The sequence below is a fragment of the Mustela erminea genome, chromosome 7 (genome assembly GCF_009829155.1).
Source record: "Mustela erminea isolate mMusErm1 chromosome 7, mMusErm1.Pri, whole genome shotgun sequence".
Classification (NCBI taxonomy): Eukaryota; Metazoa; Chordata; class Mammalia; order Carnivora; family Mustelidae; genus Mustela; species Mustela erminea.
Window position 1 is genome coordinate 101,259,852 of NC_045620.1, and position 13,122 is coordinate 101,272,973.

At 48.9% G+C, this 13,122-nt stretch overlaps 1 protein-coding gene across 2 annotated transcripts in view; it reads left to right on the forward strand.

The window, feature by feature from the left end:
* Positions 1-10,857, forward strand: part of TCF7L1 (transcription factor 7 like 1) — a 153,167-nt gene extending 142,310 nt beyond the window's left edge. The window contains exons 5-12 of one of the 2 annotated variants that reach the window (XM_032352630.1): positions 4,092-4,224; positions 5,219-5,324; positions 5,601-5,684; positions 6,413-6,556; positions 7,227-7,386; positions 7,467-7,574; positions 8,355-8,430; positions 9,468-10,857. In XM_032352630.1, the coding sequence (XP_032208521.1) occupies positions 4,092-4,224; positions 5,219-5,324; positions 5,601-5,684; positions 6,413-6,556; positions 7,227-7,386; positions 7,467-7,574; positions 8,355-8,430; positions 9,468-9,901 (1,245 nt within the window). In that variant the 3' untranslated portion in view covers positions 9,902-10,857. The remainder of the gene's footprint in view (positions 1-4,091; positions 4,225-5,218; positions 5,325-5,600; positions 5,685-6,412; positions 6,557-7,226; positions 7,387-7,466; positions 7,575-8,354; positions 8,431-9,467) is intronic. The other variant, XM_032352632.1, reaches the window with a different exon arrangement.
* Positions 10,858-13,122: the final 2,265 nt, after the last annotated feature.

Consider the following 13,122-nt stretch of genomic DNA (forward strand, 5'->3'; position numbering starts at 1 on the left):
TGAGAAGCACTTGAACTGGAAAAAGGTTGGGTCTGCATTGACTGCAGAAGGATTCAGGCCCAAGATGGCTCTGAAATGCTCTCCAGATAAATCTGGACTCGGCTGCGGTGCTGAGCGAACCCCGTGCGGCACTCGTGCACGTTGTTCTGGGGTTTTCCGCTGAGAGGGTTAGAATGGTTCCCAGCCTTCCTACCCTTGGCCTGCGTGTGCTGTAGACATCCTGCTTCTGAGGGCAACTGAGGAGAGGAAAAAGCAGAAACTTTTACTGGAATGGTAGCCACCAAGGAGGGCCTACCCTGGGTCAGCTCCAAAGAAAGCAGTTCTTAATTATCCATCCCAGAAGCTGCCTCTTCCCAGACTGACCTAGGAAGAGTTTACCCTCCTCTTCTTTCTGTGAACCCACCACCTCCCAGTCCATTTTCTAGACAATGATGCCACCTAATGGGAACCAGGAATAACTCACAGAGCATTTAAGTGAGGATACATAACGCTTTTTCATATAACTCACATTTCCCTCCTTGTACTTTGCTACCTATTCGGTGCTGTGTGCCAGCTTCTGATGAGGCCAGACTCAACAGCACGTGGGCAGTCAGGATCTCATAATATTATGAAGTATTTTTAGGGGGCTATAGATACATATATTAAAGAATCACATTGTACACTTCAAATATATTACAATTTTATTTTGTCAGTTATACCTCAGTAAAGCTGAAAAATGGGGGCACCTGGATGGCTCAGTCAGTTAAGCATCTGCCTTTGGATCAGGTCATGATCTCAGGGTCCTGGGATCGAGCCCCATATCGGGCTCTGCTCAGTAGGGTGTCTGCTTCTCCCTCTCCTTCTGTGCGCGCGCTCTCTCTCCCTCTCTCTCTCTTGCTCTCTCTCAAGTACATAGAAGATAAAAAATCTTAAAAAAAAAAAAAAAAACTGAGGGGCACCTGGGTGGCTCATCTCAGGTCATGATCTCAGGGTCCTGGGATCGAGCCCCGTGTCTGGCTCCCTGCTCAGTGGGAAGCCTGCTTCTCTCTCTCCCACTCCCCATGCTTGTGTGAGTGCTCTCTCTTTCTCTCTGTCAAATAAATAAATAAGATTTTTAAAAAATTTTTTAATTTAAAAAACTGAAAAATGTTAATTTAATAAAAGATGGCTGTAGATGATGTTACTTGATATAAGTAAAAAACCATTATCTACAAGAAGTAGAAATGAATGGAGATATACCAAAATGAGAGTAGGGGCTGGGTTAGGCTGCTATGATTGTGTTTTCTTTTCTCTCTCTTTTTTAAGATTTTATTTATTTATTTTAGAGAAAGCACAAGCAAGGACAAGAGCAGAGAGAGAAAGAGGGAGGGGGAAAGAATCTCAAGTAGACTCACCCAGAGCATGGAGCCTGACGCGCAGCTCAGTCCCACCACCAGGAGATCATGACCTGAGCTAAAACCAAGAGTCGGTCACTTAACCAACTGAGCCACCAAAGTGCCCCTGATTGTGTTTTTCTAAATGCTTTATAGTAGTTTGTATTTCTTTCTTTTTATCCATCAGAAGTATACTTTTAAATATAGACAATAATTAAAGCTGTAAAATACAGAAATAGAAACAAGAAAAACAAAGTCACCCCTAGTTCCACCCCTCAAACATACCTATTGTAAAACATACCTACTGTTTACATTTTGATGTGCTTCTAGTCTTTTTTTTAAACATAGAGTTTTATGTATTTTTTAAAAACTGTAATCATTCTGGGGGCTTCTGGGTGGCTCCGTTGGTTAAGGATCTGACTCTTGATTTCGACTCAGGTCATGATCTCAGGGTCGTGAGATGGAGCCCCACGTTGGGCTTCTGCACTCCCCAGAGCCTGCTTCTCCCTCTTCCTCTGCTCCTCCCTTTCCCTCTCCCTCTGCTCCTCTCCCAACTCACTCACTCTCTCCCCCAAATATGTAAAATCTTTAAAAAAAAATTGTGATCATTCTGTGTAATTCTCTTATCATTTATTATCACTTTAGTAATAATTCTGTTGCTTTTATGATACTAAAAACCATCCTTTAGACAAAGCTGTTTTCAGGAAACCAAAATGCATCATTTTAGATACATTAGGTTCCAAGAAATCTGATTTTTTATACTCTTTATACTCTTTTTATACTCTTACTTGCGCTCTATGTTCATGTACGTGGAGATACCTTCAAAAGCCAGTAAGAAAAGAGGTGAAAAAATAAGAAGAAAATAATTGAAGAGTTTGTAGACCATGTCAAAGGAGCCCACTGTGATAGGAAGTTCTTCCAAGCCATTCCCGCAGCCTCTGGTCATGTGCTGGCGCCACCTAGTGGTTATGGTTATGAACAGTCTGAAATCTCTGCCTCCCATCCTCGGGTCTGGGAGCTGGACTCCTGGTTGCAGACCTTGTCCAGTACCCTGGCTCTTGTCTGTGCTTAGCCTACTGGAAATAGAGCAAGAATACCATCAGCATGGGTGCGTAGATGTACAGATTGGATTTCGCATTATGAGTACCAAATGGGCGCTGTGACAAATAAAAAAGGGCTCCAAGAATCTATGAAACGAAAAATTCAAATGGAAAGACAGCAGTTTAGAATTCTAGCCTTTGGACTGCCTCCAAGTCATTATCCATCTTGCAGATATCTTTAGAGCAAATCTCTTCTCCACTTGCAACTCATTTACCTTATTATGCAAAGAAAAAAATTGTATGTCAGCTCTTTCTGACAGATATATTTTGATTGGGCTCTTGGGCACACATAGATAGTACCAGAGAAAACACTCTGGTTTGTTAGACCCGTAAAGGGCTATACAAATCCAGTTCGCCATTAATTAGCTGTAATAAGTGGGCTAAGCCACTTAATCTTTCTGAGCTCAGTTTTCTCATCCCTCAAATGGGGATAATCATGACTTCTTCCCTGTTATAATGAGATGTATTGCCTAGCGCTGTGCTTGTAGTGGGGTGTTCAGTAAACTGTAGCTCTATGGGGGCACCTGCGTGGCTTAGTCAGTTAAATGGCTGCCTTCGGCTCAGGTCATATTCTCAGGGTCCTGGAATCGAGTCCCTTGCTGGGCTCCCTGCTCAACCAGGAGTCAACTTCTCCCTCTCCCTCTGCCCAATTCCTCCTGCCTGTGCATTAATTCTCCCTTCCTCTCATATAGATAAAATCTTTTTTAAAACATCGTAGTTCTTTTTATAATAAAACTCATTGTTGGGGCGCCTGAGTGGCTCAGTTGTTACGTGTCTGCCTTTGGCTCGGGTCATGGTCCCAGGGTCCTGGGATCGAGCCCTGCATCGGGCTCCCTGCTCAGTGGGGAGCCTGCCTCTCCATCTCCCACTCCCCTTGCTTGTGTTCCCTCTCTTGCTGTGTCTGTGTCTGATAAGTAAATAAAATCTTAAGAAAAAGAACTCCTTATTGTTAAGTCAGATGATATTAAAACAATTTAATCCAGTTCACCAGTGCTAGGACACACAGGTTTTTCCCACTTTAATATCTGAAATCATGGTGTGTCTGTGGCATGCCAGTGTTTTTTTCCTTGTTAGTAGTTCTATAAAATAATGGTCCTTCTTACATTTGCTGGTGTTTAAAGGAAGTGTGGTAATTAGGTTAGCAGTGTTGAAGAACTACAGAGAGACCTGTTGAAAGTGCTCTTGGATTGTGTCTGTAAAGCTGAACATGACAGCTGGTTCCATGAGGTCTGACCAGGACCAATTCCCCACTGGTCTGTTCCCAGTCTCAGACCTGAACTTAGCTACTATTTCTGTGAAATCTGTTTGGAAAGAGTGTGTTGGATCTTTTAAACCACACAGAGATTACACAGAGCACAGTTGATAACTCAGTGGCCTGGGGCATTTAGCACCACACAGCACACACAAAGTATTTGTTATTTTGAAGAGGGGATGTTGGGGGGTGGGTGTCACCCTCCTCTAATTCTGTTGGTTCTTTCGCTGCTGTGTAGACTGCTCTTTTCTCTCTGGGGCTGTCCGTAGGCTAGATGGTCTGTTGCGTGGAAAATACCTGGCATGTATTGAACATAGTAAATAATAGCAGATTGGGCTCTCTGTCTCCCTGGCAACTGTGCCTAGTCTTTTTCTCTCTGTCTTTCAGTCTAATAAAGTTCCTGTTGTTCAGCCCCCACATCACATGCACCCGTTGACGCCCCTCATCACCTACAGCAACGACCACTTCTCCCCCGGCTCCCCTCCCACGCACCTCTCCCCAGAGATCGACCCAAAGACAGGTGAGTCACCCAGTGCACAGGCTGGCCCCCATGCAGGGCTCCAGTGGGGCAGGCTTGTCTTCACGGCCCTGAAATCAGGCAACCCTGGGTTCAGGTCACATGTCTAACTCCCAGGAGCCCATAACCTTGCCGCCTAATGTTAGCCTTTTCAGATTTTTCATCTGTGTTTCCTGTGTCCCTTTCATACCATAGAGGCATTGTGAGGATAAAAGGGAATCCCACGAGGCCATGCACAGGCCTGGCTCCACAGTGAGAATCTGTTAATACTTTGGGGGTGCCATGAGCTGGAAGTGGGGGTAAATCTTCTGTGTTGACCTTGAAGTCTAGCCCAGCTGTGGGCTGTGCCTCCCTTAACCAAGACCTTTGCCTTATATTGAACATTTTCAAACGTAACCCGTCTAGCCTGACTTCTGAGTATAGCAAAAAGTGCTGAGGTTGAGCCGGCTTTTACTTATTTATTTTTTGAACTTGTTCACCAGAACTGTCCAGCCCAGGGAGCCATAGCCTCATCAAATCCCCAGAGTGGTCATGGCTCAGAGCATTTTTGGAGCCCCTCTTTAGAGAAATCACAGTTACTGTACCTTACAGATAATGAGGACAAATGTGGAGAAGTCATCCAAAGTTTACTTCTCTATGAATGGGGCAGGTTTTCTAGAGGAAGACTAGTTGGCAGATGGCTCTGGGGGATATCTTGGGTCTCTCAGTCCAGGATTTCCAGTCCCTTTCTTGGATGACTCCTATATGAACACCTGGAAATTTTGCCTGATGACAGAGGTGGGATCCACGTAGCAGAGAGAAGCTGTGTTAGTCCTGCCTTCCCTGGATATGTCCTTGACCCCAGCAGAGCTGGGAGGTAACAGGGCCAAGATACTGAAAGAAAGACCTTCCAAGCTCCAGCATGCCTGGGGACGTGGGGCAAGGGACTTCCGGTTTGGTGTTACTTCTGGGTGCCGTGGTAGGGCCAGGGAACAGACTGACATGTATCTCTTTGAAGCAGGAATCCCCCGGCCCCCTCACCCATCTGAGCTGTCTCCATATTACCCGCTGTCTCCCGGAGCTGTTGGACAAATCCCCCATCCCCTCGGCTGGCTTGTCCCGCAGTAAGGAAACTCACCGCCTCCCTTACCCTCCGTCTTTCTTTGTGCTGTGCTTTGCCTCCTATACCTGCGGTGTGCCCTGCAGGGGGGGGGGGACCTGTATGCAGCACCCCCACCCCTCACATTGGGGTCCTCTCCCCAAAGCTCATGGCTCTTACTCTCACTTCCTCCTTCTTGCCCTTTATCATCCTTCCGTCCCAGCCCCCGGCCTCCCCTGTCCGCAACAGTCCCACTGTAGCCAATATGCTGACCAGATTTCCTCGCTCCTGGCCCTGACAGGCAAGGACAGCCCATGTACTCCCTGCCTCCTGGTGGTTTCCGGCACCCCTACCCTGCCCTCGCCATGAACGCCTCAATGTCCAGGTGAGTCCTGGGACTGGGGCTGGCAGTGTGGACTGGCCTTGCAGGGAATGGTCCTCTATGAGTGTCCTTGCCATTTCTGACCATTAAAACTTGTTCTTGGCCCTTAACTGGGAGGCACGGGCTCACCTTTCCTCCCCACCCCTCTTTGCTAAGGCTCTTCCTCATGCCCCGTGGTCAGAATGGAGACCACAGACTGGCTCACTCTTTCCCCACCTCTCTGAGGGAAGAATTTCAAAGCCCTTAGCCTCCCACCACATCCCCCCACAACACTAGGCTTTGTGGCACTGATGCCGGAGACTGGGAGAAGATTCATTATTCCTGAAATGGGAACAGGAAAGAGGGCTTCTGTCTCAGGGGCCAGATCTACATGACAGGGGCACCTCTGTGACAAGGAAGTGCAACCCACAGGCTACGCCCCCCCCCCCCCCCCCCCCGTGCACCCTGGCCTCTGGCCCACTACCCCTTCTTTTGTGTTTTTCATGCTACCTGCTTCCAGCATCAGATAGGGGAACCCTGTGCATCTGTGGGAGAAGGGGAGGTTTATTGGGTGTTCGCCAAACCTGGTTCTGTTGGGGTCCATGAATGGGCTCCCGTTGCTCGAAGGCCTGCCACAGCCGAGGTATTACCCAGCTCCGCCATAAGGGCAGGCAGCCGCCATGTCCTCTGCCGGGTGACAAACATTCACCCTGAGCCCCTCTGTTGTTCCTTGTTTCCCACCTGGTACACAGCCTGGTTTCCAGTCGGTTCTCTCCTCACATGGTGGCTCCGGCCCATCCCGGTCTGCCCACCTCAGGGATTCCCCACCCCGCCATTGTCTCCCCCATCGTCAAGCAGGAGCCGGCGCCCCCCAGCCTCAGCCCGGCGGTGAGCGCGTGAGTATCAGGCGGCCTGGTTGCCGGGGTGGCCAGTCTCTGAGCAGCAGATACCCTTTGCTTTTCTCTTCTGGTGGCGTTTAGCAGGCAGCCAGCGGTTCCCTCTGCCGTATCCTCTTCTCTCTTGGCAGTTGCTCCCTTGACTCTGTGTTCCCATCCTCTCAGAGACACATCTTTCTTTGCTCCCAGTCAGGAAGGCTTGACAGGATTTAGAGGCTGAAGGAGAACCTGAGAACGCTTCTGGCGTCCTTCCCCCTCCCTCACATACAGAGAAGTGGGAGCCCCGAAGGGAGGATTTTCTCTGGCCCACACGGCCACCAGTGGCAGGGCTGAGACTGTCACCATGGCCCCGGCTTCGTCCGCTGAGCTCCAAAGCCAGCAGGAGGGCCCACGTCAGCAGCTCCTGGTGCAGTAGACCCCCCTCTTGCTTCTGCCCAAAGTGCCCTGCCCCCTTTCCTCTATCACCTGCGGCCAGCGCTCCTCACCACCACCCCCTGCTCCTTCCTCAGGGAACTGGCCCTTCAGAGATAGGGCGTGAGGTCATTCCGAGGTGCTCATCCCCCTCCCCACCAACCCTCCAGGGCAGGCAGCCCTGAGCGTCAGTGAAAGGCAGGGATGGCGGGCTGGGGGGCCCTGACACGTGCTGACCGATAGCTCTGTGACTTCCCAGGAAATCACCAGTCACAGTGAAAAAGGAGGAAGAAAAGAAACCCCACGTGAAAAAGCCTCTGAATGCCTTCATGTTGTATATGAAGGAGATGAGGGCCAAGGTGGTGGCTGAGTGCACCCTGAAGGAAAGTGCGGCCATCAACCAGATCCTGGGAAGAAAGGTAAGGCCCGCTCTCGCCCCGGGCTGCACCGCGTCCCCTGCACTCTTCCTTCCCTGTCACTTCTGACCCTCTCTCCGCAGTGGCACAACCTGTCCCGGGAAGAACAGGCCAAGTACTATGAACTGGCCCGGAAGGAGCGGCAGCTTCACTCCCAGCTCTACCCGACCTGGTCAGCCCGGGACAACTACGTAAGTGCCCCCTTGGCCCTGGCGAGCGGTGTCTGCGACTGCACGCGGGCAACAGGAAGACTCTGTTTATAGAGGCCTCTTAAGGCCAGTGGGGAGGCCATGTGTCTCTAGAAATAAGGAAGGCATTTTCATTCTCAGGAGATCAACAAGGACATGGCTTTGGCGTCCTAAGGACCGATGTAAATTTGTAGCGTTCTCATTTGAAGCGGACTCAGCCTTTGATTCCTTAATTTAGGACGCAGTGCGAGCTGTGTTCGGGCTCTGGTGGTGGGGGTGTTGCTGGCCAAGGGCTCTGAACCTCAGCTGGCATTTCTAATAACTCTTTGAAACTAGACCGAATTTTCTATGTCTGTTCTCATTTGCTTTTTATTTCTGGTGAGAGGCTTCCGAGCTGTCTTAGATTTTCCGTGGGGACTGAGTCTCCTCAGAAAAGATCAAGAGCCACCCTGTTCCAGGGAGGAAAATGGAAAAATATACCCCAGGGCACTGAAGGGATGAGGCCTTCCAAGAAGGCCAGGACACCGGGCTGGAGGGAAAGATCGAGTGGGGGAAAGGAGGGCATCTTCCAGGGTGGCTCATTCTGCCTCCTTGGAGGCGTCGGTGGCTGTGTGACCTGAGCGGCTCCCCTCTGCCGCCAGCTCCCTCACCCAGGGAGGGTCAAGAGCAGTATGGGCCATGTCCATACTGTATGGGGGTCCATACTCCCCCACTATCTGGGCATCCCCCTAAAGAGTCGGTTATTCTGCCCCTTGGTTACCCTTTCTTTGGCCTAACTTTCAGGGTAAGAAAAAGAAGAGGAAGAGAGAAAAGCAGCTGTCACAGACACAGTCCCAGCAGCAAGTCCAAGAGGCTGAGGGTGAGTTGTTGGAAGGCACAGGCTCTTCGAACCACCATCACAGTGGCACCTGCTGCGCCTCGTTCCGGGGTCTCTGTGGGGTTCGGCGACAGTGCTGTGTCATCACAGCTGCCATTCTCAGGGCCTCTGCCTCATGGGGGGGGGCCTCTTGCATACTCAGGGGGTTGTTACTATTACTCCCTTTTTAGAGATGACCCAGTCACTCTGCTTGTTAAATGGTGGAGACAGAATTTGATGCCAGCACTTTCCCACTTCAGAACCTCTGCGCCTTTCCACTCACTTGGGTGGCGTCTTACTCAGGGGTTCTGGGATCAATATACTGGGCAAAAATGAGTGGTATCTAAAATTATCTTTGGAATTCCCTCAGGAAGGGGCACAGTAGAGATAGACATACCCTCTATTCATGAATCCAGTGGAAGTAGGTGTTCCTCCAAGATATGGTTGGTTGAACACCCAAAGAAATACTTTGCTTGGTTTTGGGGCCACTTTGTGCCAAAATTACGTACCACGTCTTTTCGCCCCAGAATCCCACCTAGCATGGTGACCTCTTCTCTCCTGCTCACTCTGGACAAGCATAGAACTTCTGAGACCAGCTGAAGAGAAGCTTATCTCTTCTGTCTCCCTCCCTCTCTCTTTGCCATCGATGTCGTTTGTATATTTGCTTACACAGGAGTACACATAAGTGAAGTATGTAAAGTCCGCTGGATACCTCACCGCTTAGCAGGCACCCTGCCATTCTGTTAGCACATAAGCCTGAATTTTTAAAGCAAATCGAATGGAGATCTACATCCAGAAGTGCTGAGATTTAGGCAGGGAAGGGAATGATAGGATCGCCTGGGTTATGTCCCCTCCTATCAGATACTGAATAGGCATTTTGGCACTGCCCCTTCTGGACGCTCTAGAGTCCTTCAGTGAGGTTTCCGCATCTTGAAAGCTGGATTTCGGGTCCCCCACCACCACTTCCCAGTAGGCGATCTTGTGTTCGGCCTCACCCGCGGTACTAGCTGCTCAGTCTTCCTTGTGGTTTGTCCCTGTAGGTGCTCTGGCCTCCAAAAGCAAGAAGCCATGTGTCCAGTACCTGCCCCCTGAGAAGTCCTGTGACAGCCCCGCCTCCTCCCACGGCAGCATGCTGGACTCCCCCGCCACCCCCTCCGCAGCCTTGGCATCCCCGGCTGCCCCTGCGGCGACCCATTCGGAGCAAGCCCAGCCCCTCTCCCTCACCACCAAGCCGGAGAGCCGCGCCCAGCTGGCTTTACACTCGGCTGCCTTCCTGTCAGCCAAGGCAACAGCCACCTCCTCTGGCCAGATGGGCAGCCAGCCCCCGCTCCTCTCCCGACCCCTCCCCCTCGGGTCCCTGCCCACAGCTCTGCTGACTTCTCCCCCGTCCTTCCCGGCCGCACTCCATGCCCACCAGGCCCTTCCAGTCCTCCAGGCCCAGCCTCTTTCCTTGGTCACCAAGTCTGCCCACTGAGCTGCCCCCTGACCCATGCAGGCTGTCAAGTGACTCGTCGAGTAGTAATGATTCAGAAGAAAGGAGAAAAAAAAAAAGGAAACTTTATTGGTCAATATTTGACCACTCTGGACTGTTCTGTAAAGTGACTGGTAACAGCAGCACTTTACGTTTTGTAGATGTAACCAGTAGCTGACCTTAAGGCTTTTTTAAAAAACAAAACAAAACTATAAAAAAAAAATCTTTAAAAGAAAGAGAACTGAAAAGTAGTGTGTTATTCTTCCTGTATGTGCAGTGGTGGATGGACCTGGGCAGAAGACCCCTTTCTCTCTACCTCTTTCCCTTTCTGCCCTGTCCCTCTTCTCGGCGCTACCACGTGCCCTCCGCCCCTTCCCAGTCCGCATGTCGGCCTCAGCCGGACTTCTGGCCTGTTACCTCTTCATCTAGATCCCCTTCCTGGACATTCCCTTTGACCTCGCCAAGTTTATCTCCTTTGCTCAACTGCCTTCATCTTCGTCCTCTGCCCAGTGTAAGACTGTCATCACGCGAGAAGCCTACCTTTGCCTGATTTTGTCTCCACCAGGGTCCCCTTTCCCTCAGTGGGCCCTAACGCAACAGCCTCCAGCTTTTGGTGGGCAAACATGTCCTCTGAAATGGTTCTTTCCCACGTTGAAAGGGATTCAAGGTGCCTGCCACTTCCTCGGTGAAGAAGTCTCTGTGCCACCCCCTCACCAGTCAAGACCTCCCCTCACAGTCCCAGAGTGGCAGATGGGACCTGGCCCCAAGGCCTGGCTCTTGTCCCCTGGGTCAGTGCTAGCACAATCTGCCAAAGGTCTAAACGCCCTCCCCCCTCCCCCTATCACCTCACATGCTTCTTCTGTGTGTATTTCTTTTTGTTTTTATGGGGTTTTTTGGAGCAATTTAAACTTCCAGTTGTTTATTTTCACAAAAGAAAATAAAATTGCAGTTGCAAGACCTTTTCTGAGTGTTTCAGTCCTTTTGCTGAATCAAGCCCCCATCTTCATAGCAAGTCCTGTGGTAGCTTTTTGCAGGGGTTTGGAGGGGAGAATACGAAACATGCCTGACAGAAAAATCCAACCCAACTTCCAGCCTCAGATGTCCCGAGACCAGTCAGTATCAGTGACTGAGATCCAAAGAGAGAGCAATCTTTGTCTTTGTCTTTTTATGATTGCCATGATGTAAACAGCGTCCTTTGGTTGTTTTGCATTATACCTACCACTGAAATTCCTTTTATAACAGCTTTATTGAGCTATGATTCCCATACATGCAATTTACCCGTTGAAAGTGTACAATTCGATGGAGTCGTGTATCCATCATCACAGTCAATTTTACTGTTTTCATCACCTTGAACCCCAGACCCTTTAAAATTCACCCCCATTCTTTCCCCTTTTACCCCCATAGTCCCAGGCAACCACTAATCTATTATCTGTCTCTGGATTTGCCTATCCTGGACACATCATTTAAATGGGATCATATAGAGGCTGCCTGGCTGGCTCAGTGGGAAAAGCATATGACTCCCCATCTCTGGTGAGTCCAAGCCCCATGCTGGGTGTAGAGATCACTTAAATAAAACCTAAATAAATAAATAAAACCTTAAAAAATAATAAATGGGATGATACACATATGGTACTTGAGTGTGTGTGTGTGTGTGTGTGTGGGTTTTTTGCTTTTAGTAGACTCCCCGCGCAACGTGGGGCTTGAACTCATTACCCTGAGATCGGTAGTCCTATGCTTTACTGACTGAGCCAGCCACATGCCTTACGTATGGTCCTTTCTCACTGACTTCTTTCAGCCTACTATTTTCAAGGTTCGTCCATGGTACAGCATGTATCAGCACTTCATTTATCTTTATTTTGGGGTCGTGCAGAGGAAGAGGGAGAGAGAATCTTCAGCAGGTTCCATACCCAGGGCAGAGCCCCATGCAGAGCTCCATCTCACAACCCTGGGATCATGATCTAAGCCAAAACCAAGGGTCAGATGCTCAACCCACTGAGCCACCCAGGCACCCCTCCTTTATTTTTGATGGTAAAATATATGTAAAATAAATTTGCCATTTTAACTATTTGTAAATGTACACGTCAGTGGCTCTCATTCCATTCACAATGTATCACACAACCACAACTTCCAAAACTTCATCTCCCTGAGCAGAATCTATATGACTACTGGGTCATCGGCCCCCTCAGACCCACTCCCCCTGCCCCCGGTGGGGCTCATCCACTTGCTCATTCCATGAATTTGCCTATTCCAAATAGTCTGTGTAAGTGGAATCCAAATCATCTGCCCTTTGTGCCTGCCTTAGCGCACTGTTCTCCAGGGCTGTCTGTATTCTAGGGTGGATTAGCATTTCATGCCTTTTTTTTTTTTTTAAAAAGACTTGATAAGGAACACTGCGTGGCTCAGTGGGTTAAGCATCTGCTTTTGGCTCAGGTTGTGATCCCAGAGCCCTGGGATCCAGTCCCACACCCAGCTCCTTGTTTAGCCAGGAACCCGCTTCTCCCTCTGCTTGCCACTCCCCCTGCTTGTATGCTTGCTCTCTTTATGGCATATAAATAAATAAATAAAATCTTAAGGAAAAAAAAAAAAAGATATAATACTTCTGTCTTCCCTTGCCTTTTAATGAGTACTTGTCAGATGTTTTTACCCTACTCAGACACAGCTTTTTTTATTATGGTAAAATATATATCATATAAAATTCACCATTTTGACTTTTTAAATGGGCAATCTAGTGGTATTAAGTACATTCGTATCGTGCAACCATAACCACTGTCAATTTCCAGAATGATTTCATCATCCAAACACAAACTACCTGTTTAACATTAACACCCCATACCCCCTTCCCCACAGACCTTAGGAAGCTCTGATCACTTTCTATTTATGAGTTTGCCTATGCTGGGTACCTCATATAACTGGAATCTGGCTTATTTCACTTAGCATAATGCTTTCAGAGTTCATCTACATTGCAGCATGTGTCAGAATTTCATTACCTTTTATAACTAAATGATCCATTGTGTATATAAACCACATTTTGTTTATCCATTCATCTTCCGGTGAATACGTGGGTTGTTTCTACCTTTTGGCTATTGTGAATAATACTGCCTTGAGTATCACATGTAAGTATAATGTTTGAGTCCTTGTGCTCAATTCTTTGGGATATACACCTGGGAGTGGAAATGCTGGGTCATATGATAATTCTGTGTTTTAACTTTCTGAGGAATTAGCAA